Source organism: Plasmodium reichenowi, chromosome 14 (genome assembly GCF_001601855.1).
Source record: "Plasmodium reichenowi strain SY57 chromosome 14, whole genome shotgun sequence".
Lineage (NCBI taxonomy): Eukaryota > Apicomplexa > Aconoidasida > Haemosporida > Plasmodiidae > Plasmodium > Plasmodium reichenowi.
Genome location: NC_033659.1, coordinates 3145698 through 3172504, shown reverse-complemented (window position 1 = coordinate 3172504; position 26807 = coordinate 3145698). Strand labels below are relative to the sequence as shown.

At 16.3% G+C, this 26807-nt stretch overlaps 4 protein-coding genes and 3 pseudogenes across 4 annotated transcripts, besides 3 other annotated features; 4 read left to right on the top strand and 3 right to left on the bottom strand.

The window, feature by feature from the left end:
* Positions 1 to 805: 805 nt before the first annotated feature.
* On the top strand, positions 806 to 1544 carry PRSY57_1477800 (putative exported protein; the record flags this gene model as incomplete). Its single annotated transcript, XM_012910369.2, has 2 exons — positions 806 to 862; positions 987 to 1544. The coding sequence occupies 2 exons, from the start codon at positions 806 to 808 to the stop codon at positions 1542 to 1544; spliced, it is 615 nt and encodes a 204-aa protein (XP_012765823.2).
* Positions 1545 to 3980: 2436 nt separating this feature from the next.
* PRSY57_1477700 (putative exported protein) lies at positions 3981 to 5318 on the top strand (the record flags this gene model as incomplete). The annotated part of the gene is made up of 3 exons (XM_012910368.2): positions 3981 to 4049; positions 4171 to 4645; positions 4744 to 5318. 3 exons carry the CDS (start codon positions 3981 to 3983, stop codon positions 5316 to 5318), a joined length of 1119 nt encoding a protein of 372 aa, XP_012765822.2.
* A 2583-nt stretch (positions 5319 to 7901) lies between these two features.
* PRSY57_1477600 (exported protein (hyp17)) lies at positions 7902 to 11222 on the bottom strand (the record flags this gene model as incomplete). The annotated part of the gene is made up of 2 exons (XM_012910367.2): positions 7902 to 10922; positions 11019 to 11222. The coding sequence occupies 2 exons, from the start codon at positions 11220 to 11222 to the stop codon at positions 7902 to 7904; spliced, it is 3225 nt and encodes a 1074-aa protein (XP_012765821.2).
* Positions 11223 to 14436: 3214 nt separating this feature from the next.
* On the bottom strand, positions 14437 to 15397 carry PRSY57_1477500 (exported protein (PHISTa); annotated as a pseudogene; the record flags this gene model as incomplete).
* Positions 14437 to 15397: a sequence feature.
* Positions 15398 to 19666: 4269 nt separating this feature from the next.
* PRSY57_1477400 (putative exported protein) lies at positions 19667 to 21029 on the top strand (the record flags this gene model as incomplete). The annotated part of the gene is made up of 2 exons (XM_012910366.2): positions 19667 to 19735; positions 19860 to 21029. The coding sequence occupies 2 exons, from the start codon at positions 19667 to 19669 to the stop codon at positions 21027 to 21029; spliced, it is 1239 nt and encodes a 412-aa protein (XP_012765820.2).
* A 1652-nt stretch (positions 21030 to 22681) lies between these two features.
* Positions 22682 to 23354, bottom strand: PRSY57_1477300 (putative exported protein; annotated as a pseudogene; the record flags this gene model as incomplete).
* Positions 22682 to 23354: a sequence feature.
* Positions 23355 to 23945: 591 nt separating this feature from the next.
* Positions 23946 to 24732, top strand: PRSY57_1477200 (putative exported protein; annotated as a pseudogene; the record flags this gene model as incomplete).
* Positions 23946 to 24732: a sequence feature.
* Positions 24733 to 26807: the final 2075 nt, after the last annotated feature.

Here is a 26807-nt window from a genome sequence, read left to right as displayed (position 1 = left end):
AAAATTAAAAAAAAATAAAAAAAAATAAAAAAAAAAAAAAAAACTTTTTATTATATTAAAAAAAAATTAAAAAATAAAAAAAAAAATTTTAAAAAAAAAAAAATTAAAAAAAAAAAAAGAAAAAAAAAAAAAAAAAAAAAAAAAAAAAAAAAAACAAGAACCATATAATATACATGTCATTCTTTAAATATTTAGTATACTTTATTTTTAAAAAAATATTATATATTTAATGAAATCCCTGTACTCTATTTTATATTATTATTATCTTTTTTTTTTTGTTGTTCTTTTTAATGAATTAATAAAATTATACTTATATATATATATATATATATTATAATTATACAATAAAAAATTAATTATTTTTTTATTAATTTGGCTGTTTACTTAATTTTATATTTCTAAATAATTTATTGTTTTTTAGAAAAAATACTTTTTATCTATATATATATATTTACTTAATAGATATATATAAATAAAAAAAAATTATTTTTTAATATATAAATTAATTTATATATATATATATATATAAAATAATTCATATTGCACTAAAAACACAAATGTATATTTATTAATACATATATATATAAATATATATATTTATAATAAATATATATATTATTTAATTTTTTACTATTTATAAAATAAATTTTTTTAATGATTTAATTTTTCAACGAATTTTAAATAAAAATTTTAAAACATAATATATATTTTATAAAAACATTATATCATAAAAATATTATATATATATAACATAAGCTATATATATATTTATAGTGTCTTTAATAAAACGAATATTCTTTTTTCAATGAATAAATTTTTTCTGTTTTTACATTCTATTTTAGGTTTATTTAATTCTAATAAGGTATTAATTTAAAATACATAATATTTCAAAAAGTATATACTTATTATTCATTATATATGTTCTTTTTCATACTATTTATTATATAATTAATAACATTATGTATAAATTTAATTATACCTTTTAGATATTTTATGACACATTTCTTAATATCTCTAAAAATGGCAATATAACATATTATAATTTGATTAGACGATTATGTGAATCATATTCAAATATTGATGAGACAACTGACAAAATGTTACAAACACATATAACGAGTCATATAAATAAGGAAAATTATAAGGACATAGATACAATATCTAATTATGATGTAACGGATAAAATTTTTGATTATTTTTATTTATTAAAAAAGGAAATATACGATGCAAATAATCATTACACTGAGCATGTTATTTCTTTGGAAAATGAATCACATAGAAATGCTATTCAGACACTGAGAGGTAAATTGGAGTTTTATGATAATTTATTTATAGACAAAATGTTAGATTTAAGGATTCAGAAGAAGCATTCACCATTGTTAAATTTATTATTACTTACATTGTTTGGTATGTTTTATTTATATCGCCCCTTCAAATTAATAATACCTGTATATCTTCTTAAAAGACTTTCATTTATGGATAAGTTTGACGAGCATCTAAGTATACAAAAAGTTGGTGATTTAAATAATTTTAAATTACAATAATATAACACAATGTTATATGCACATTAATTTAAATATATATATATATATATATAGGTATGTATTACATTTGATATTATTTAAATTTCACATACAATAAATTAATCATTTGTATATATTTATAATATTATTAATTAATGAATTAATTCTTTTTTAAGAATATATATATTCTAATTATAAATGTATACTTTAATATATTTTTTTCCGTTTATATTTTCCTTTATTTTTATTTAATACATTATATGATATGCATATGTATCTCTATATTATCCATTAATTAAATATAAATCATTTTTTCTAATTCTGTTTTGTTTGATATATACTGAATATTTTATAATTTAATAAGAATTATATAGATATTATCATTCATATAATTTATTATATATTATTATAAAATAATTTTACAATATATTACAAAAACAAAAAATAAAAAAAACTAATTAATGTTATATATAACAAGACATTTATTTTATAGCATATTAATTTGCTATTGTTTTATTTTGTTGTATTCAAACTAACTCAAAGCTATGTACAAATTAGAAAAATGGATAATATATTCATTTAATTCAAACACTCTTTAATAGTACACAGTTAAAAAATACATTATATCTTTTTAACATATATATTATAATTATTAAATAAAAATAAAATATATTATTTAAAACAATATTTATGTTTAACATATATTTTATAAACTTATTAAACCAATGATTATATAATGAAATCGTAAAATATATTTTAATAAGAACAAAAGTATATATTTATAATATCACATTATTATTATATCAAATAAACGCCTTTTTTCCCTTTTTCTCGTCTTTTATTATCCAATCATTGTACCATTATTGTTATATCCACAAGTTTTAAAAAAATAATAATATATATATTTTTTCCTATATATATTATATGATACTTCTAAAAAATAATAAATAGAAAAAATATTAAAAAAATATGTAATATAAATAAAAATATATTCAATTATATAAATTCATTTATGTGATGTCATATAAACATATAAAAATAAATATAGAATAATAACAGAATATCTATTGCCAATTAAATGATATACATTTTAAAAATTTATATACAAAAATGCACACGAAAATTAATATATATATACAACATTGTCAATTTACACAAATGTTTCTTATATATTTTATATATAAATTGCACCTTCATTGAACTGTATAAATAATCATATAATATATACATATTAAGTAATAATAAATATATATATATATATATTTTTATTAGTAATATTAGCAGGTTCTATAGAAAAGTAATCTAGTTTATAATGTATTTAATTTTTAAAAACATTTACATATATATATATATTTAACCATTTTTTTATTAATAATATTATTCTCATTTTATATAATGTTTAATATAACATGAATTGTTTAAAATTTCCTTTATATTCTTTTATCATACAATCTATATTTTATTTATATTAAGGTAAACTTATATTGTATTACAGTATTTCTAATAATTTAAATAATAAGAATATAAAATGAAATAATGTTCTTTTAATATTTAACTCAAATATTATATATATTTTTAATAATTAATTATTTCCATTATAAAAAATTTACTATAATTTTCATATCAAATATATATAATAGTGAAACTAATAGTATAATTAATATCAAATAATCTATGTTTATTCTTAAATATATTAATAAACTATCTTTTATAATAATACAAATTATTTCATATTAATAGTTTGCTTTTTTATTTATTAAAAAATAATAATAACACAATTATTTTTTATATTTATAATAATAATAATAATATTTTACACAATATATTTTAAATATATGTTGTTTTATTACAATAGTTAAATAGGAGATATTGTTTCGTATAATCACCTATAATAAAATAGCCTTATAGTATTAAACATATATAAATATATACTCAGATTTTTCTTTTTTATATAATCTAATATATATATATAATTATTATAATAAGAAATGATAACACATATTATATAAAAAATAATCATATTAAATAGAAAGAAATATATTACTTCTTAATATGTGTAAAAAGAAATAACATTAATTGTATTTTTATGATTATTAAAAATTTCATTATGTCATATATGATGAGCTAAATTATTATTATTATATATTAAGTAAAATATATGATATATATATATATATATTCATTGTGTATTCTATTTTGTAACATCTGTATCTATATACAAAAAAAAAATAAAATAACAATCATAAATACATATATGTATTTATTTGTTTTTTTTTCTTATATAATTCAAATATAAATACACACACATAGCTACAAAATAAGAATATATTAAGTACTAAATTACTTTTTTACACAAAAAATATATATTCAGATAAAGTTTATAAATAAATTAATTTTTAATTATATAATTATAAATAACAAATATTAAACATATATAATTCTAATAATAAAAATATTATGAACATTATTTATTTTAACATATTATTTTTCGCTCTCTTTTTAGATACATTCATATCATCACATACAGTAATAAAAAACAATATATATATATTACAATATATAAATTTTATTATAATATATATTTTATAAATCATTCCAATGCTTTTTATTTATTTTTATTTCTTTTTCGTTCTTTCTCTTCTTTTAGAATATTCCAAGAACTCATAATAATAATTCTAAAAATGCGACAATTAAAAAAACTCCAGTAGATACAATACCAGATGTGATTACTTTAGAATATATAAGAGAACAATTAAAACAAATTCAACTAATAAAAGATGAAATAATAAAGGACAAATTAAAGAAAATCAAATTTTTTAAAAAGAAAAACAAAAGTAAAAACGATCAAGATCTAAAAAAAGATATTGAAAAATTAGAAACAGAAATATTGGATACCAAAATATTATGTGATGATTATATAAAAAATGAATTAAAAGAAATCTCATTAATAAAAGATGAAATTGTAAAAGACAAAATAGAAAAAGATCAATGGAAGAAAAATAAATTGATTGATTATGAATTGAACAGACTTTTCCATGAAGCAAAAAAGAAAGAACTACAACAGTTATATGATAAATATTTAAATGAACAATTAGAGAATCGAAAATTACAAAAGCATAAAGGTAGTATATATAAATTAATAAATAATAAAAAATATATTATTATCTAGTTTGTTTTATGAATTATTTTAATATTCTATAAAATTTTTTTTTTTTTGTAGTTAAGAAGAAAAAAAGGAAACATCGAAGAAAAACATTTTTTGAGTTATGGAGCGCCTTTTATGAATTACTTGAAGAAAAAGTACATAAATATAATATTGGTGGTTACACAATTGTTATGGGTTTGTTAGGAGCAATAGGAAAATCAATACATTCTATATATACAACGTGCACTGCATGTGAAGTAGCTAACGCTAAAGTTATTTCATGTTTTATATCTGGATTTTCTAAATCTGCTTGTATTACAGCTCCTGGTGCTACTCCGAACGTATCTGGATGTATAAAGGCTACATTATGTTCTAATGCTCTTTCAAAGGCGACTGCATGTGCAGCTGGCAGTGCATCCATTGAGGTATCTTCAATTGTCATAGCTGTTATAATAATTATTGTATGTCTTATAGCCTTAATAGGTTTAATATGTTTCTTAGTTGAAAATAAAGAATCAATTTTGGAGAATAAATATGTTCAAAAAATAATGCCTTATATCGAAAAAATAATAAATTCTAAATATGTAAGTAGGACAATAACAGGATTGAATGATTTTTATTTATCGAAGCAATTAATATATATTATATAAATTATTACTATATATATATTATTTATTATATACTAATAAAATATATAGTTTTAAAATGAAAAAACTATATTATTCTTTTAATTCATACATTTATATTTCTTACTTTCCATATTTTTAAATTAATTTGCTCTATATATATTCTTATGATTTATAAGTTAAATTTAAAAATGAGGTGTAATGATTAATATTATCTTATTCTTAAAAAAATATATTCATTATTCATTGAATTAAAACAACATTTTTAAATTTAATATTTAATATTTTTTTATTAAGATTATTTAATAATCTAAATACAATCACTTATTATATAATTCATAAAATAAAATAGAAATTGTAAGAAGAAATACAAAGAAAGAACATAAAAGTTAGGTACGAAAAGAAAAACATATATATTTATCAAAATAAAATTTTATATAAATATATCATAACTAAAAAAAAATTAAGAAATTTGGAACAAAATATAAATCAAACTTATAGTAATATATTACACGAATTAGGAATTAAAACAGTAAAAGTATATTAAAAAAACCATGGGACAAAAATGTAAACAAAATGAAATATTACAATATAGAAAGTAAAAGGAAATAGGAAGAGTATAAAAAAGAATTTTTAATAAGGTCTTAGAACAAAATTGAAGAGAAAATTAACAATGAGTGAAACGGATTCTTACGAAACGAATGAATGTAATATTAATGAAATAAATACAGATAAATATAATGATAAAGCAATTTCATGGGTATGAACCTTTTATAAGTAGTTCCTATAAAAATAAATAAATTATTATAAGACATTAAATTGTTTTATTGCATTCGGTATTTTTCTAGTAATTATAACTCTTATGTTATTTGTTATTTAATGATGTTCTAAAATATTGAAAAAATATTCTTGTTGTTGTAAAAAAAATATAATAATATGAACAATTACTTAATAAAATTAATATATATATATATTATTGCTCCTGTGTTTTTCTAAATGATAAATAGCCAAAATAAAAAAGTTATAAAATCAAAATTATAACACAATTCCAATACGTATATATTTAATAAGAAAATTATTTGCATTTATATATTGAAACAAAAAATATTTCTACGTAAAAAATAATATAATAACACAAATAACGTATATTTTTATTCTATTTTTTAAAATATTAAATAATATATATTTTTATCCTATTTTTATAATGCAAAATTTTTTAGAGCAAATAAAAAGAAATGTTATCCCATATATATTTTATTATATTAAAATTTTTTTTATAAACCTAACAATAATATATGTATATTAATTTTAATATACTTGATATTTTTTATATGCATAAATATAAATTATTATGTTCCTCCCTTATTTGAACTTATATATTATTACATAATTATTTATGTAAATAAAAATATACGTTTAAAATAATACAAAAATATATATTTTAAATATTGTATTTAAAAATTATTTGATAAACATACATGTTATAATAATTTATAATTTTGTATAGAACTGAAAATATTAAGTGTGTGTTGACATATATTTAAATAAATATATTGATAATTATACCCTTAAAATTTGTCATAATCCATTTTTAATATATCAGTATAATTCCCCTTTTCCAGCTTAAAATTCTTCACAACATAAATAAACAAAAACAATAAAATACAAAAATATAAAACGATTCCCTTCATGATTTGTTTATAAATTAATATTTTATATATGAATTATATAATTAAAATATTTCAAATTAGTTAAGTTTAATAAATATTACTTAAATTAAATTTTTTATATTTTATATAATTTTATTTAATGTTTAATTATATCATCTTAATAAATTAATATTTATAATATATTCTCATTTGTAATATTTAAGAAAATAAAAAATACATAAAAGAATTCACAAAGACAATTAATTTAAATTACAATATGTCTTCTTTGTTTCCTTTATCTCCTTTTAAAAAGATGAACAGATTTACACAAAATCTATGTAATAAAACATATTTTGCACTTATAATACAAAATATATAATGGAAAAATACAATTTTTATACCATATATAATTTATAAATTTATTAAAAACATTAAATATTTATTTTAAGAATAATTAGGGTATATTTCATACAAAATTGTTAAATGTAACCAAATATAATTGATAATAATTTTACAAAATAATAATTGATATAATGCCAAAGTTAATATATAAGAAAAAAACATTTATATAGATATAATTTGAATTATATATATATATATATTCTTGCAATGTAATATAATTGAAAATATTATTAATAAATATAACATAAAAAATAAATATTTTATTTTTTTACATTAAAAAATACAAAATAATATTTAAAATATTATATACTTACAAATATATATATTCAATATATATTTTTTTTTCATATAATATAAACAAAATGATTTATATATATATATATATATATATATATATATATATATTTTTGTGTTAGTGATTAATATATTATATATTTAATAATAGAACAAAAAAATATATATATAATAATTTAAAATTAATTAAAGCAATCTATATATAATATATACTTACCTAGTTATATTATTAATTTTATATATATATTAAATTACATTATTTCTAAAATATTTGTTTAACACTTTTTTTTTTTTTATTATAATAAATTTTTTTGGTTAATCTATACACCTGAAAAAATAAAATTGCAGCCATTGCTACAAATGGTATTGCACATAATGCTGTTGATCCTGTACTAAATACACTTGCAGCAGTTAAAATTCCTATAATTCCTAATACCCCCGCTGGAGCTATATTTACAAACAACTTCCAACCAAAATGTAACTTTCTATATTTGTTGATTAATACATTATACCATTTCATAGGATTCGTTTCAGTCTCTATATCGATATCGGATTCTACATCCATACCACATTTCTTAGTAACAATTTCTTTTACTTTGTTAAATCCATCTTTTGTCTTGGTCCCCACAACATTTGCTGTCAAATCTAAAAGTTGTGGTCCTCCTTCAGTAATCAAATCTTTAACTTTTAATGCACCCCCTTTTATATTTCCACACGCATCAACTATTTCTGATGCGAGCACTGTAATAGGATTATCATCACCACTTTCAGAATCATCGCTGTTGCTGTACATATCACTATCATAATAACTACCATTTGCATAATCATTACCGTTTCCATAATAATCATCATTATTATAATATAATTCTGGATCCGTTGAATTCAAAGAAACATTATCAGATGTATCATCCTTATCAATTACAATTTTATCTTTTTTTTTTTTATTCTTATTTTCATTCTTTCCTTTATTAGATGACTCTTCATCATCTATACCTTTTAACACAGTCTTTGCAATTTTATTTGTATTATGTTTTAATCCACTTTTAATATTTCCATAATTATTCATTATATCACTTGTAAATAATTTCATTGGATTTCCTACATAATTATCATCGTAATCATCTGAATTGTAACTTTCATTGTAATATTCGTCGTATTCCATAGTTGTTGAACCTATATCAGAATAACTATCATACTCTTTATTAAACTCTCCATTATATTCATCTGTATAATCTAAACCACTTTCTTGTGATATGTTAAAATCTCTTTTGGATTCTGTTTTTAGATCATATCCTTTTTCAAATACATTTTTACTACCATCCATATTTTTTGTATTTTTATTTTCTAATTCATTTTTTTTTAAAGATTCACTTTTTAATTGATTTCCTTTTTGATTTTTATTAAGCATATCTGAACTAATTCCATTTTCAATATCTTTGGTTACTTCTAATAAAGCGTCTTTAAACTTTGAACTCTTTACAGAATTCTTATTTTCGTCATTGTTTTTTGTAGTTAATTGTTTATCTTGAGATGTCTCTATGTTTGATTTTCCATTTGTTCCAATATCACTTTTTTTCGCATTTACGTTTTTATTACTTTGTGTATTTTCTTTGTTCTCATTATCTAATTTATTTGGAGTATCTTTTTCATTTTTTACATTTTGTGTATCTAATTTATTTGGAATATTTTGTTTACTTGTTACATTTTGACTATCTAATTTATTTGGAGAATCTTTTTCATTTTTTACATTTTGTGTATCTAATTTATTTGGAATATTTTTTTCATTCTTTCCATTTTGTGTATCTAATTTATTTGGAATATTTTTTTCATTCTTTCCATTTTGTGTATCTAATTTATTTGGAATATTTTTTTCATTCTTTCCATTTTGCGTATCTAATTTATTTTGTTTATTTGTTTTATTTTGAACACCTGCATTACTTTTTTTATTTTGATTATCACCTACATTTTTTTTTTTCTCATTTTTATTCTTTTCTTCTCTTTCACGTCTAAGTAGCTCTTCTAATTCCTCTTCATCCATAAATGGATTAGTACCTTGATTCGTTTGTTTTGTATTATCTCCTAATTTATTTTTAACATTAGTTTTATTAGTTGTAGCCTTTAATCCTTTATTATTATCTTGAATCTTATCTTTCTTATCTGATACATCATCTTCTACAAATGGATTAGTACCTTGATTCGTTTGTTTTGTATTATCTCCTAATTTATTTTTAACATTAGTTTTATTAGTTGTAGCCTTTAATCCTTTGTTATTATCTTGCATGTTACCTTTTTTATCTGATAGATCATTATCCATAAATGGATTATTTCCCCCCTTGTTTTCAATAGTACTACTTGGTTTTTCTAATGGAGTTTCTTTAGAAGTAGTAACGTTTGATTTGACACTGTTCATATTATTACTTTTACTATTTAAAGTACTTTGTTTTGTAGTATCCATTTTTGGTTTCGTCATATCATTTGTAACATTTGGATTTTTCATTGTTGGTTCATTTTTTGTTTCCATATTAGATGATGTATCATTTGTTGTTGTATCATTAGTATTTTCCTCATTTTTTTTTGTAGTATCATATTTTGCTCTTATTTCATATTCAACTCTGTTAATTTTTCTATTCCCCTCATCTTTAGTTGTAACTATTTTAGGAACTACTTCATATTCAACTACACGTGATTTACTTACGCCAGAATTTTTTAAATTAATAACTTTAGTCTTTGGGTCAGGTTCCCCTATATTACTTTTTATATTATCACTTACATTCATAGGAGTTCTTAATTTTGTTCCATAATCTGTATTATTAGTTCTTTTAAGATCAGTTGGTTTGTTACTTAAATTATCTATTTTTCCTTTCATTGGTCCATACAACCCACTTTCATATATATTTCCATTAGTTGTCTCTGTTCTTGTTTTTAATTTATTACGAATATCTCCTAATGTTTCTGAAGCACCTTCACTTCTTAAAACAACATTTGCTTTTTCTTCATATAGTACTCTTTGTTTTCTTAATAGGACATTGCATTTTGTATTTATTATTTCATTATTTATGTTCATCGATTCAGGATTATTTAAAACATCATTTTGGGAATAATCATCCAAATAATCTATCACATTATTATAATTATCAATTTGTATATTTTGATTATTTCCATTAACATTATTAAAATATTTTGAATTATTACTTATTTGGAATTCATACAAGGATCTATTAAGTCTTCTACCACATATGCTTTTTATGTTAGGCTTATTTTTCCATTTCTCATAAAACTCACCCTAAAAAAAAATAAACGCACAAATATGTGGATATATATATATATCAAAACCAATGTTAAGTAATATTAAATATGTATATCTTAAAATTAAACTTACATGATTCGATCTTGTAAATATACAAATAAAAAACGTAATTAATAATATTTTTACTAAGGAATAATACAATTTTGTTCCTTCCTTCATATAATATATATTCTTTCTTATTGTAGAATATATAATAGACATAGAACTATTAATTTTTCTAATATTTTCATTATTATTATTAATTCTATGTAGTTTATCACATTTTAACTTAGACATTTTGAATGTTATACTAATTAGGTAAACATAAAAAAAAGAAAAAAAAAAAAAAAAAAAAAATTACAACAAAAACAATTTTTAATGAAAAAATATATTATTTATATATTTATATATCATCACACATTTTTTTTTTCTTTTTTGCAATAAAAATTAATATAATATATAATAAAAAATATATATTTTAATTATTATATATATGTATGATAATTACAGAAGAATAAACCACAAAAACATAAAATAAGAAAAAAAGAATTAAGAGATTTATTATTGACAAATAAATATTAAAAATAATGTATATATAATATAACATATATAATAGTAACAATGATTGTTTGTACCTTCTATATATAGAAAACATACAAAAATAAAAAACAAAACATAAAACATATAAAAAGATTTATATATAAATATAAAAATATAAAATAATCATAACAATGCTTATGGTAAAATTTGTATATATATATATATATATATATATATATATTTAAATATTATGTAGAAAGTATCAACTTTATATCAAAATATACACATGCATATAATATATTATTATAGAAACACTTAAAATTGGAAAAAATGAATCATTGAAAGAATTATATTATACATAAATTTGTTTCTCTTAATTTTTTTTTTTTTTCTTTTTTAATTTAATTTATATATATATATATATATATATATATATATATTTATTTATTTATTTATTTATTTATGTATCTTTATATATAATAAGAATAAAAAAAAATAATATAAAAGATTACAAATTTTTTTTTTTATTTATAATTCCAAAATAAATATTAATATAAATATTTTTAATAATAATATAATATAAATATAAAAAGAAAGAAAGAAAGAAAAAAAAAAAAAAAAGAATATATATATTATAATATATATTTAAATTAAATATAGAAAAATATAACCACAAATATATAAATATAAATTATGTATTATAAATACATATATTTAAATTTATTTTTTTTAATAATATGAGATTATAAAATTAAAAAAAAAATAAAATAATAATAAATAGTACTACTTCGTCATTATTATAATAATAAAAAATATATATAAATTATAACATTTGTTTAGATGACAATACAGAAAAATTGAAAATTGACAAAAATAAGTACATCAAAAAAGGATAATAATTAATAAACAGAATAAATAATATTGAATATAATTATTAACTGAAGAAAAAAAAAATTTATTAATAATAATACATATTTTAATTTTTTTTTTATATATAAAATTAATAATATTAAAAATATTATTACCTTAAAAAAATGTAAATTAATGAAATATTGGATACATAGAATATATTTAGGTAAATAAAAAAAAATAATAAAAAATTAATTAAATATATTAACTTATATATAATAATATGCAATAAAAATATATCCAAATTTTTTTTAATATATATAGTAGAAATAAATAATAATTAAAATGGAAATTAAAATAAATAAAAAATTAATACACAAAAATATGGAAAATATAATAAAATATAAAATATGTGGAAAATTAAATTATCTTTTTAATAAATAATTATAATACATATTTATATACATAAGTAATATTTTACATGTAGTATAATATATATATATATATATATATATATATATATATATAATATAATAATAATATATACATATATTTTTTTTTTTTTTTAATTTTTTTTTTTTTAATTTTATTATTTTCTTCTTTTTCACATGAAAAGTACATGAAATATATTACATACAAATATTGAAATAAAAAATAAATCAATTAAAGATATTACATAATCATATAAATAAATATATTATTTATTATATACATATTATATTCATTTTAATTTTATATTTATTAATGAAAAAAATATATTATTTTTATTATTTCAAAATAATTTCTATATTTTTCATATTTATTAGGTTTCTTATTAATATTATGATAAAAAAAAAAATTATATATTATATTAATTATAAATATATAAATATATATATATATTTTATATATGTCAAATAAGGATCAATTAATAAATATGAACAATCCATAAAATAATATTAAATATGGAAATTTAAACAAATAGAATATAAATGAATAATTATATTTATTTTCCATTTAAAATAATAACTTCCATATTATCAAATTCAAATAAGTGTTAAAAAAAAATATATAATAACTTTATATAAAATATACCATAAGGAACTAGATCCTTTTTACATAATTTATATAAAAAAAAAAAAAAAATGTATATTTTATTAAGAATAAAATTTATTTATTTTTTTTTTTATTATTATGTATATTTTTTTATATAAGTGTAATTTATAACATATAACTTTTTAATAATAATGCTTAACTGAATATATATTTTTTATTTTTATAATTTAAAAACCATTGTACATTATTATATATGTATATATTTATACATAATTATTTTTTTATTTTCCATATTTAGTACTATTATATATATTATATATTATGCATTTATATTAATAATATGTTCGTCCATTTTGTTATATGAATATTTAAAAATAAATTTATAATCTCATATTTTAAAATATGACATTATATATATATATATATATATATATATATATATATATTTTAGAGATATATTTTTATGTACCCTTAATAATTATCATATATAAATTTTAAGTAGAATACTATTTCTCATATATATATATATATTCATAATATTATCCTTTAAAAATGAAAATATTAATATATGCGGGTTTAAAAGTATAAGACATATATAGAAAAGAAAAAAATCATGATAAAAATGAAGATTAATAATTCGTAATATTTTTAATTAAACAAAACAATTTACCATATAATATTATTATATAAACAAAAAAATAAAAATAAAAATAAAAGTTACCATGTTTTTATATTAACAGCAATATAATTTTATTATTATAAATATTCAAAAAATAGCAGTAATCCTTAAAATGATTATTTGAAAGAAACATATTTTGATGTAAGATATAAAATTTTAAAATTTTTTAAGAAACATTTGTTATAGAAATAAAATAATTCATTGCGTTCTTATAAATTGTTATCCATACAAAAATCTATATTAAAACATTATTCTTATCTGTTCCATAAATATATGTTTATATATATGTATATGTTGTTTCATATAAATCTTTATATATATTACCTTATATCACTTATTATTTTTTTTTTCTTTTTGATCATATGTATCCAATAAAAAAACATAATTAACATTCATATAAATTTTTATTTACATATCTAATCCTTTGGAATTCTCCGTCCTTCCTGTAAATATTTTCTTATGTTCATTAAATAAATCATTTTTTAATGTATCATAACACTTTATATATAAATAAATAAATTTTTTCATTTCATCAAATGATGCTCGATTTTTAACCAAACTATAAAAATTAAGAGTATGTTGCATATCTGTATAGGACAGTGCAACTTCAATATCATGTTTTGATTTATACCATGTACGGTACTTAGTTCTTACATATACAGATCTCCTACATATAATATGATGATAACGTTGATATTCATATTTATTTCAATAATCTTCTATATAAATCCATAAATCTTTTAACATCTCATCAAATGCGTTTTTAGCTATACCCAAAGCAGGTGATCATATGTTATAAAGATATGCATCAGATGGACGATTTTTTTATATTATCTAATACATTATGTAATTATTCCAGTGTTAGTTGTTATGATAAATCATTATAATTTATATTGTTATATTTTTGCTCAATTATAACACCATTATATTTTACACCATCTTCACCATATTAGAACATTCTGAATTAAGGGAAATACTATCATTTTTTTTCATCTACGCCATTTTTTAATTCAATTTTCTCAGTTTTACTTCTTAATCTTTTATTCTTTACACTTTTTAACTCAGACAAATTTCTTCTATATATATATATATATATATATATATATATATATATATATATATATATATATATATATTTATATATGATAAACTCCTCAATACATTGTTTCACTTTTGTCACATATTATTATATTCTGAAGATAAAATAAAATAATTAATATAAAAATATAAATGGGCATCATATATACATAAATTGATGTTATATGAAGATTCATATTTATTAACATTCATTTAGTAGTGGTACTAATAATAAAATCCCACTAATTGTTAACAAATATAAAAATATTTGCATAACAGAAAAAAAATTCATTGTATTTTTAATATCACTTTGTGCATTTTAATATTCTACACAATGATAATTAATCTTAATCGTATTAATTATTACCATTATTATTTTATATTTTAAAAAAGAATATTATATATTTCTAAAATGTATTATAATTGTATTATAATTAATTTAATTTATATGAATACTTCTTATACGTTCCTTTTAATGCATTATGTATCCTTCACCAAAATATATATATATATAATAAATTATGTTATTGTATAATTTGTAATATATATTTATTATTTCTATATTTTAGGCTCATATAAAAACATTATATATATATTAATAAATGATAATAATATAATGATAAATATATATTTTTTTTTTTTTTTTATATTTTATAATGGTCTTAATTATATTAATATAAAAAATAATAATTATTTTAAAGTCACGAAATTTTTATATAACAATTTAATTAAATTAAATAAATTATTTTCTATACGATATTTAATATATAAAATATATATATATATATATAACCACAATTTTAATATATATATATTTATATATACATATTATTTAATTTTACACAATTATACACAATATTTTAAATCAAAATAAATGAATACACAATAATAATAGTCTTATAATGGATAAATATATCACTTCAATGAAACACCACAAAACAAGTAACACATACGAATACAATTGAACGTATTAAAAACCAAACAATTTCCAAAAATACCTTAGATATTATGTAAAATATATATATTATAAAATTTTTTTTGATTATATAATAAATATATAATATAATTAAAAGATATTATAAAAACCACATTTTAGAAAAAATAACTGTATTTTATTCTCTTATAAATTCACTTTTTTTTAATTTTTCAACACCCAGTTCTATAGTAGATATGCAATTACATATTAAAATACATAATTTACAAATATATAAATATATAAAATTTGAAATAATTCTTTGAACAAAATATAATTTTTTCTTTAAACAATATATTTTAACAGTATTAATTTTTTTTATATCTATGTTATTTTCTAATTATAATGTATAAAGGTTTTATATTAATTGTTATTTTATAGGTATTTTATTTATAAATATGAACAACACAATTCAATCACATAAAAATATATATATATATATATATATATTAATTAATTTACACGTATTATATATTACAGTACGACCACATAAACACAATTTTAATAAAAATTTAAACACATAATTTTACAATGATATATAATTTTCACAAAATTTATAAAATTATATTATTCTTTGTTATACCTAAAAAAAAAAAAAAAAAAAAAAAATATAAATAAAAAAGTAAAACAAAATTAAGAGAAAAATATATTTATATTACATTTTAGGAAAATATAAATCTTCTACTTTAAAAGCATTTTCATATATAAAAAAAAAAATAGTTTATAAAAAACCAAATGTAACTAATAATATATGTATATGTATAATTTTTTTTAAATAGCTTTTTCCTTTATAGTTCACATATATATATATAATATATATAAATCTTTTGTTATAATTCATTTCAGTCTTTTAGTTCTTTTCATATTCATTTATAATACAAAATATATAATTAATACAATTTTATTATTTTTTTCTTTTTCTCTTAGAATGACTCTAACAGATTATATAATAATTAGAACCATAAAGACAAAATATTAGAACAAATAAATTTTAGCTCCTTCGCATAATTATAATATGAACATATATAAAATCATAAAAAAGAAAGGAATCAATTAAACGAATAGAAAAATACGTATAAAAAAAAAAAAAAAAATACAACAAAAGCAAAACAAAAAGTATCAGATTTGATGGAAATTCTAAAATATCAAAAACAAAATATAGAAATATATTATAGATAAATACATTGTAACAAAAATGTAGCAAAATCAAAAACACTTTCTCGTTCCCTTAAATATTTTGAAATGCATAGAACTCTTTATAACAAATATGATGTTGAAGAAGATATCAATCTGAAGAATTTTTCAGGTAAGACAAATTATGAATACACTAATAAGACACAAAAATATTGTAGATTATTCTCTTAAACAATTTTTAATACCATTATCGTTTACATAGGTATTATTATGTTTATGTAGATTAAGTAAAAATTAAACATTTTAAAGGGTCATATATTCATATATAGATATAATTACATAATATTTCTTATATATATATATATTATTAAATGTTATATAGAATATTCTAAACGACATACTATCATTTCTACCATCATTAAATAATATGAATATTGAATTTATTTTTATGCAATAAAGGTAGTATTTTACCAATACATACAAAAATTAATGTATAAATAAAAATAAATAAATAAATTTTATCATTTAAAATAATATGTGTATTAAAAAACACTTTGAGAAACGAAAATAATATTTTACATATATATAATAATTTTTTAATTTATATAATATATATATATATATATATATATATATATTCATCTAAAAATCTAATTCTTCTTTTATTTATACGAACAAAATGCATTAAATATATATTAAAAAAAAAAAAAAAGAACAAAACATTTAAAATTAATAAATATCTAATATAATATTGAATTATATACCTTTATGTTATTCTATATTCTGTAAGAAATAACACATTTGATCTAATATTAATAATCTCATTTATAATAATAATATAATACTTCATTTTATTCAATATATACAAAAGTCTTCTTTATTTATATGCTCTTTAAAGTTTCAATCCTTTTGTTCTGTTTATTATTTATTTTAATTAGTAATATGTTATTTATTTAAAATATATGAATCAACATATATATAAAATATGCACACATACTGTTAATTTAAAGAAAAAAAAAAGAAAGAAATTTTAATTATTCATTTATGATAAATCAATATATATATATATATATATATATATATATATACATATCAGTTAGAACATTATCTATATATTTATTAACATTTCAATTCTTTATATATAAATAAATATTATGTTTATATATATTATATATTTTTATATAATTGCTTTAATTATATATTCTATAAAAAAGTAACTTTTTTTATATATAATAATAATAAAGAACATATTTCATATACAAATATATATATATATATATATATATATATATATATATTTTTGAAGTACTTATTACACTAACATTTATTTTATTAGAATATTTTCTAACTACAATTACTATCTCTTAATTAAACATAACTTTTGTTTAAATAAGAAAGTATTATAATATATAACATCAATTCAAGTTTGTTAAATAATTAGAAAGTATATTTTATCTTATATATTAATAATAATTATTCTTGTTCAACTAGATTTTTTTGTATCTAATAATGTAATGTATTAAAAATTATATTACTAGCTCAATATTTATTAATATTTACTATTTTTTTTATATTAAATTTTAAAATATGCTATTTACATATCTTTTAAATATAATAGTAATTATTCAATTATTCTTTAGGATTTTATAAATATCATTTATATAATTAGTCAAGTATTATATAAATAATTCTTTATCTATATATTATTTTTTTTTTTTAGTTTTCTAAAAATATGAAATAATACAATTTTTTTTACATACATTATTATTATATTAATATTATATATATATATATATATATATATATATATATATATATATAATTTTATATGGATTTTTCTTATAACAGATAAATGAGAGATATTATTTTAACAAATATAAGTATAGATTACATAATTCTATTAATATATTAAAAGCATATTAATATAATTTATGTTTTTATATTATAAATATATAAAATGAAAGAATATCTATTTTGATTTATAATAATATAATAAATATATAAATGTATATTTATGTTCTATATATTATAATACAAATATGTTGTGAACTAAATTGCATTCTATTTTTTCTTTTTGTACATTAAATATAATATCTATATTACACATTTAAATAGTATACAATATTTTTCTATGTACTATAAATAATAACACATAGATATGCTTTAATATATTTTTATATTTTATATATTTTTCTTTAATAATTTCAATTTATGTAATATCTAATATGTCATAACTTCTTTTGATTTTTTTACATATATTTATATATGTGTCAAGTATTTTTTTTACACATATATAAAAAAGAACTTATAATTTTTATTATTATTATGGAAAAAAAAAATAAAATAAAATAAATAAATCAAATACATAAAATGCATAAAAAAGTATAAAGACATTTATTTTAATATATAAATATATTAATATTTATATAACAATAAACTAATAGAACAATTAATATGCATTTAATATATTTAAAAATATTATTTTTCTCCTTACTTTTAGATACATTTATATCATCACATACAGTAATAAAATAATATATATATATATATATATATTTATTTATTTCTATTTATATATTTTATAATATTCAACATTTATTTAATACATATGTTATAAAACATACTAATGTGTTTTTTTTTTTTTTAGAACATTCCTAGAACTAATAATGTTACTCCAAAAAATGTTGCTATAAATATATCACCAGTAGGACCAATTCCAGATGTAATAACACTTGATTATATAAAAGGAAATCTTGAACAAATTCAACTAATCAAGGATATAATAATCAAAGAAAAATTAAAAAAACTCAAAGTATTAAAAAAAAAATGTAAAAAAAATAAAAAGGATAAAGAGTTAAAGAACGAAATTGAAAATTTAGAAAGAGAAATAATGGATACAAGGAAATTATGTAATAACTATATAAAAAATGAAATTAAAGAAATTAAATCATTAAAAGATCAAATTATAAAGGACAAAATAGAAAAAGATAGGTGGAAAAAAGATTTGTTGATTGATTATGAATTGAAAAGACTCATGTATAAACCAGATATTGAACGATTAAAACAGTTATATGAAGAATATAAAAAGGAAGAATTAAGAGTTGCAAAATTGAAAGATAATATGTTTAAAATATATCAATTTATTTTATATTTAATACCTAATACAATATACTATACTATTGAATTTGTAAATAATATTCCAGAATTAGAGTTATCACTTCCAAAGTTTCTTAAAAAAAAAAAAAAAACTAAAAGCAAATCATTTTTCGAATTATGGAGTTCCTTATACGAAATATTGGAAGAAAAAGTACATAAGTACCAAATAGGAGGGTACGTATTAGGATTTGGATTATTATCAGGAATAGGAAAATCAATACACTCAATTGTAGCAACTCCTACAGTTTGTATTAAATATTATGCTCTTGCTGCTAATATTGCTGCCTGTAAGACTAAATTAGCCAGTATTGCTGTGTCATCAGCAAATGTTGTTTCTAATGTTTCAAGAGCTGCAACATGCGAGGAAAAATTACAACTTTTAAATGCAGCTTGTACAGCAGCAACAACTTCTCCTGATCCTGCAACAAAAATAGTAGCCATAATAATTATTGTTATACTTGTCATAATACTTTTAGTGTATTTATATTATGTAATAAAAAAATCAGGTATTTTAGAAAATGAACATGTTCAAAAAGTAATTGCTCCTATTCAAACATTTTTTGGTAAATGTACAAATAAAATGAAACATTCCTTTAAGGATATTATCAATTATAAAAAACCATCAAAACCAAATAAAAATAAAGGAAAATTAAAGAAATAGAATATATTTCCTCTCAAGATTATATAAAAAATTTTTTCTATATAAAATAATGCATTGATAATATAATTGATTTTTATTTTTTCAGTAATTACAAAATACTAATTATTATATGAAATAAAAAAATTTTAATATAAATATTTTTGATATATGATACTTTCTTATGATATTCCTTTGTAAATAATATATAAATGATTCTATATATAAGAATTATTATTATATATTTTAATTATAATAAATATATGCCATTAATTATTTTGCATATTTATTAAACATAATATATTATGCTATATCTACCTAATATGTTTTTATAAATCTTATATATATATTTTTATAAAATTAAATTATAAGGTATTAAATCAACCATATGCAATATTTATAAATATATTGCAATATGTAATTATAATTATGTTTACAGTTTTTATTTAAATATTTCTTTTCTGTAGATAAAATATAAGAAATTATTATATATATATATATATATATTCTTCGTTATGTTTTTATCTTACACATATAACGATATAAACAGGTATATTAAAATTAATACATATCCTATTATATTTCAATGGATATACCCTTTAATATATATATTTCCTTTTCAAATCACAACTTATTTTATTTAACTATGATATATATGTGTACATTTTTGAAACATATTTTCTTTCTAACAAAATAAATATTATATTTTTTTTCACTCCTATTCTATATAACCATTTCATATATAGTAAAAAGGTTTAATGATATAATAATTAATAAAAAAAAAAAAAAAAAGTGATTCCTAATTTGACGATTAACATATTAAACTATAATAATATATAATTATGTTATCATTTCTTTTTTTCGACCTTTAATAATTAGGTATATATTTCTAAAGTTTTATATATTTATATTAATAGAAATATTGTTACTACTAATATAATAAAAATATTATCATATTTTTCAAAAAATAATAGTAATATTTATTTATTAATTTTCATGAAATTATTTTTGTCACGTACATTTTGATACTTATTATTATTAATAATAAATATATATTTTTTTTTTTGAACTTCTATTTATTTATTCAAAGAAACGACAATATATTTAGGAATAATACATATTAAAGACTTTTTTTTTCCTTGTTCTCTCCATTGATAATAATAAATTTAATTGAATTATAATTTTACCCATTTTACAGACAATATTATATGATATATATTTTGCTTTATTAAATTGTATAACATTATTTTATTCATTTTAATTGAGGATTTTTTTTTATATATATAAAATCAGATTATAATATAAATTTTTAAATTAATATAATAAAACAAAAAATTTATTTTTAATCTAAAAATAATAATATTCTTATTTTAAAAATTGCAAAACATACATATATCAATAAATTAATTATATATATATATATACCCATATTAAATATATATGTATATATTCTTAATATATAACACAATATAGATTTTATTAATAAAAATAACAGTTTTAACCACGAGTATATAATAATAGAGAAAACAAAAAATTTAATTTATATATATATTGAAATAATATAAAAAAAAAAAATTTTTAATTTTCTTTTTGTATTATATAAACTAAAAAATATGAATTCATATAAATTATATAGCATATTAAGACACAAAAAATTATTTTAATATATTAATTTATTATTCACTTATGAAAATTATAATACAAATGATTAAACAAATATATATATATATATATATAATATATATTATTTTCCACATGTTTCATTATATACTTCTTTCTGTTGCCATAACCATGTAACAAGCAACCATGTTCCCAATATTAATAATATTATAATAATCGCAAAGGCACCCCAAAAACCTGCAAATACTGGAACCAATGTAACACTAAATTTAGTTATACAAGCTCTACTTATGGAAGAAAACAATTAACAGCTGCAGCACCTCCAAATGCACCTATAAATGTTAATACATATACCCCAAAATTACTTTCCTTAAATATCTTTCTATATAACCCATTCTTGAATCTTGTCATACAATCAATTGATTTTGAGGATTTATTCTTTAAATGATATTTTTCATATTCATTTATTAATTTTATATTTACTCCATGATTCCGTTTTTGTTTATCCTGTAAATTTTCATCAATTTTGTGTCCATTATATGATTTGTCAATTTCATCATTTCTCTTTGATAATTAATCATTTAATATTCTTTCTTTTGTTAAACCATTTCTTGTTAAGATATGTTTCACATATTCCTTTTTAACATTTTGAGCTAATGATCTTATAATTTTTAAATTAAATAAACTATTATATTTTACATTTGTATATATATATATATAAATATACAATATAATTGTAATTCATTTATATTATTATTATTATTACAGTTTAACTGTGGATAATACTAATAATTTATTTTATACTTTTAGAATTGAAATGAATTATATAATATAATAATAATAAAAATAATGTATAGATAATATAATATTAGCATATATATATATTAAATATATATGTAAAAAAAAAAAAAAAAAAAAAAAATATATACTTGAAATAATTTCTTCTAATCTATAAATATATAATATATAACATATTATACGATAAATATTTATTAATACAAAATTAAATTTTAAATTGAAAAACATTAATTAATTATAAAATTTCTATTTTATGTTTCTATTAAGAATATTATATTTTAAGATGTAATGATTTTAAAAAAAAGTTGTTTTGTATATTTTGGTTATTCATTACATATTTTCATTTTTAAAAAATTTTCCTTTTTTTATGTATTATCATTATTATTGATGAAAATACTTATAATATATCAATATATAAAAAATACCAGAAGATTTATATAAATAAATATATTTTATCTGTATACTTAAACATACATATATATATATATATATATATATATATATACCAAATATTGTATAAATATGGTTCTTATATCTACCAAGTGTTTATTAATTTTTATGTGCTTAATTTTTTGTAATTACCTATAAAATGTAATAATAAAAATATTCCTTATTATAAATAAATATATTTTTATCATATAGTTTAATTTTTTTTACACAGATTCATTTTAACATTTATACATTTTTATGTTTAGATATCGTACAATAATCCTTTTGAACAAAGAATATATAAAATAACAAATTTGATAAATATCACAATAAATAGAACACTAGCTTATTTAAGTAGTAGATAAAATAAAAAAAAATTTTAAAAAGACACCATTACATTTAAAAAGTAAACATGATTTAAATGAAAATAGGAGTTGTATAACAACAAGTGATAAAAAGGGAAAGAAAGAAAATAAAGAAAATAATAATCACAATAATCATAATAGTAATAATATATTTAATATTCATATGGATAGTGATTATGATCATGATGATATAAAAGAAGAGCTAACAAACACATACGTTAATCTAGAACAACTAATAGAAGAAAATATAGATCAACCTGACGAAATATATAATGAGGAGAAGTAATCATTTTTTTAAAAGAGCTCTATTATTATTAAAAATATTCGATAATATTTTAATACAAAAAACCATATATAGTCGAGCACAAAATAAAGGATATAATATACATGAAGACATAAAAGCAAATTTATGTATACTTTCTGCTGCTATTCCCGTGACAGAAATACCGATATATATGTATTTAACAGAGAGAATGGATTTTTTCTACATAAAACTCTTAACTGAATATTATTAATATATATATGTTAATTATGTTTTTATAATTAGTTATTTATAAATTCATATTCAACAATACATATTTTCTCTAATGTAACAAATATTATTTATTATCAAAAATATTCATAGTTATTTATATAAGATGATAAGTTTTCCTTTTCTTATTTTTTCTTATTATTTTATTTTATTTTTTTTTTTTGGTGAATTAACTCGTTAACTTATAATTAAAATTAATAATGAATATATTAGACATTTAAAAAAAAAAATTCACACCAAATTATTTTTATGTGTTAAAATATATTAATAAAAATAAGGTAAAAAATATATATATTATTGTATAGACTCTTGTTATTTTCACACTTTTATTAGATGTTTATTTTTGTATTTGCTCTATCTTCATATATATATATATATATATATATATATATAATTTCTTTTTAATATGATATTATTTTTTTATAAAATGGATTAAATTTTTATGAATTAATCAATATAATTATAAACTTTTTTAATATAATTTGGAATAATTATTTTTGCATATTCATTTTGACATGTTTTCTTAATATGTTAACACTTCTTGGAACGTACGAATATAGATTCTTTTAATTATAGATACTTCTTTTATTTTATTATTACTATTTATTTATTTATTTATATATTTTTCTTTTTTCATTATATATATCAAATTATTTTATTTTTCTTATTTATAAAAAATAGCTCATTATTTATCAAATGTTTCAGTGTACCTATTTTTTTCATTTTATTCATAGAGTATTATGCATAAAAAAATAAGACAAAAAATAAATATAAAAAAAAAAAAAAAAAAACACACACACACAAATGTATTTTTATCACACTACAAGTACTTTATCATATATACATATTTGTTGCCACGCCCTTTATAATTACCTTCATACGTTTATATAAATAAAGAAAATATTTTTTAAAATACGAATATATAAACCAATATTACAAGTAATATATTTCCTTGGAATTGAAAAATTGCTTTTATTAGAGTGTATACATGAACAATAATATTAATTTTAATAGCATGTTAAAATTTTATGATAAATATTTCCTCATGGCACTTTATATTTATAACAAAATTTATATATTAGTACACATAATATTTTTTCTATTTGAATGTATTCATATTCTTTATATTAAAGATATCATAGGTTTTTCAAAATTATACATTTCTTATGTTTAATATATATATATATATATATATATGTCTATGTAATATTTTTTTTTATTTATATGTACTATTATAATTTCATATATAATCAATTTATTTGAATCAATTTATCTTCATTATTTATACAAGACATTAAAAAAAAAAAAATAAAATAATATAAAAAATAATTTATTTTTCAAAAAAAAAAAAAAAAATATAATTAAATATTTAAGTTATAATTATTTCTTTAATCTTAAACTTTTATAATATATACTTAGAGAATACATATTCCAAAATTATATAAAATATTTAAGTACACTTTGTTATTTTTTTTTAATCATCACTTTCTTTTTTCATAATTTATTTACATCCTCTTTAAAGAATATAAATTTTATTGTATTTTTTATGCGCTAAATTTCGTTTTTCTTCAAAAAGAAATAATAATTTTTAATTAAATGTATGCATGAAATAATTCTTCTTTGATATTTTATTTCAATAATAATAATAAAAATATATATTTTTTTTTTAATTATTTATTACATGTAAAAAAAGAAAAAATAATAAAAAAATATAAAAAAATATAAAAATAAATATGTATATATATAATATATATATAATATTTATAATTAATTGAAAGAGGTCTTATCTCTTTTATAATTTTTTTCATTTTAAAAATATATTTTAATTACATATGTTGTATACAAAGAAATAATATATTATACTTTATTCATTATGTTGCTATATATATATTAAAGAATTATTCTGAAACAAAATTTTATAATATAAGAAAAAAAATCAATTATATATTCACATATATATATTATTATATATAATATTATATATATTATAAGTTTTTTTCTTTTTTTTTTTTTATTTAAAAAATTTAATTATTTCATTTACTCATATTTTTTAATTAT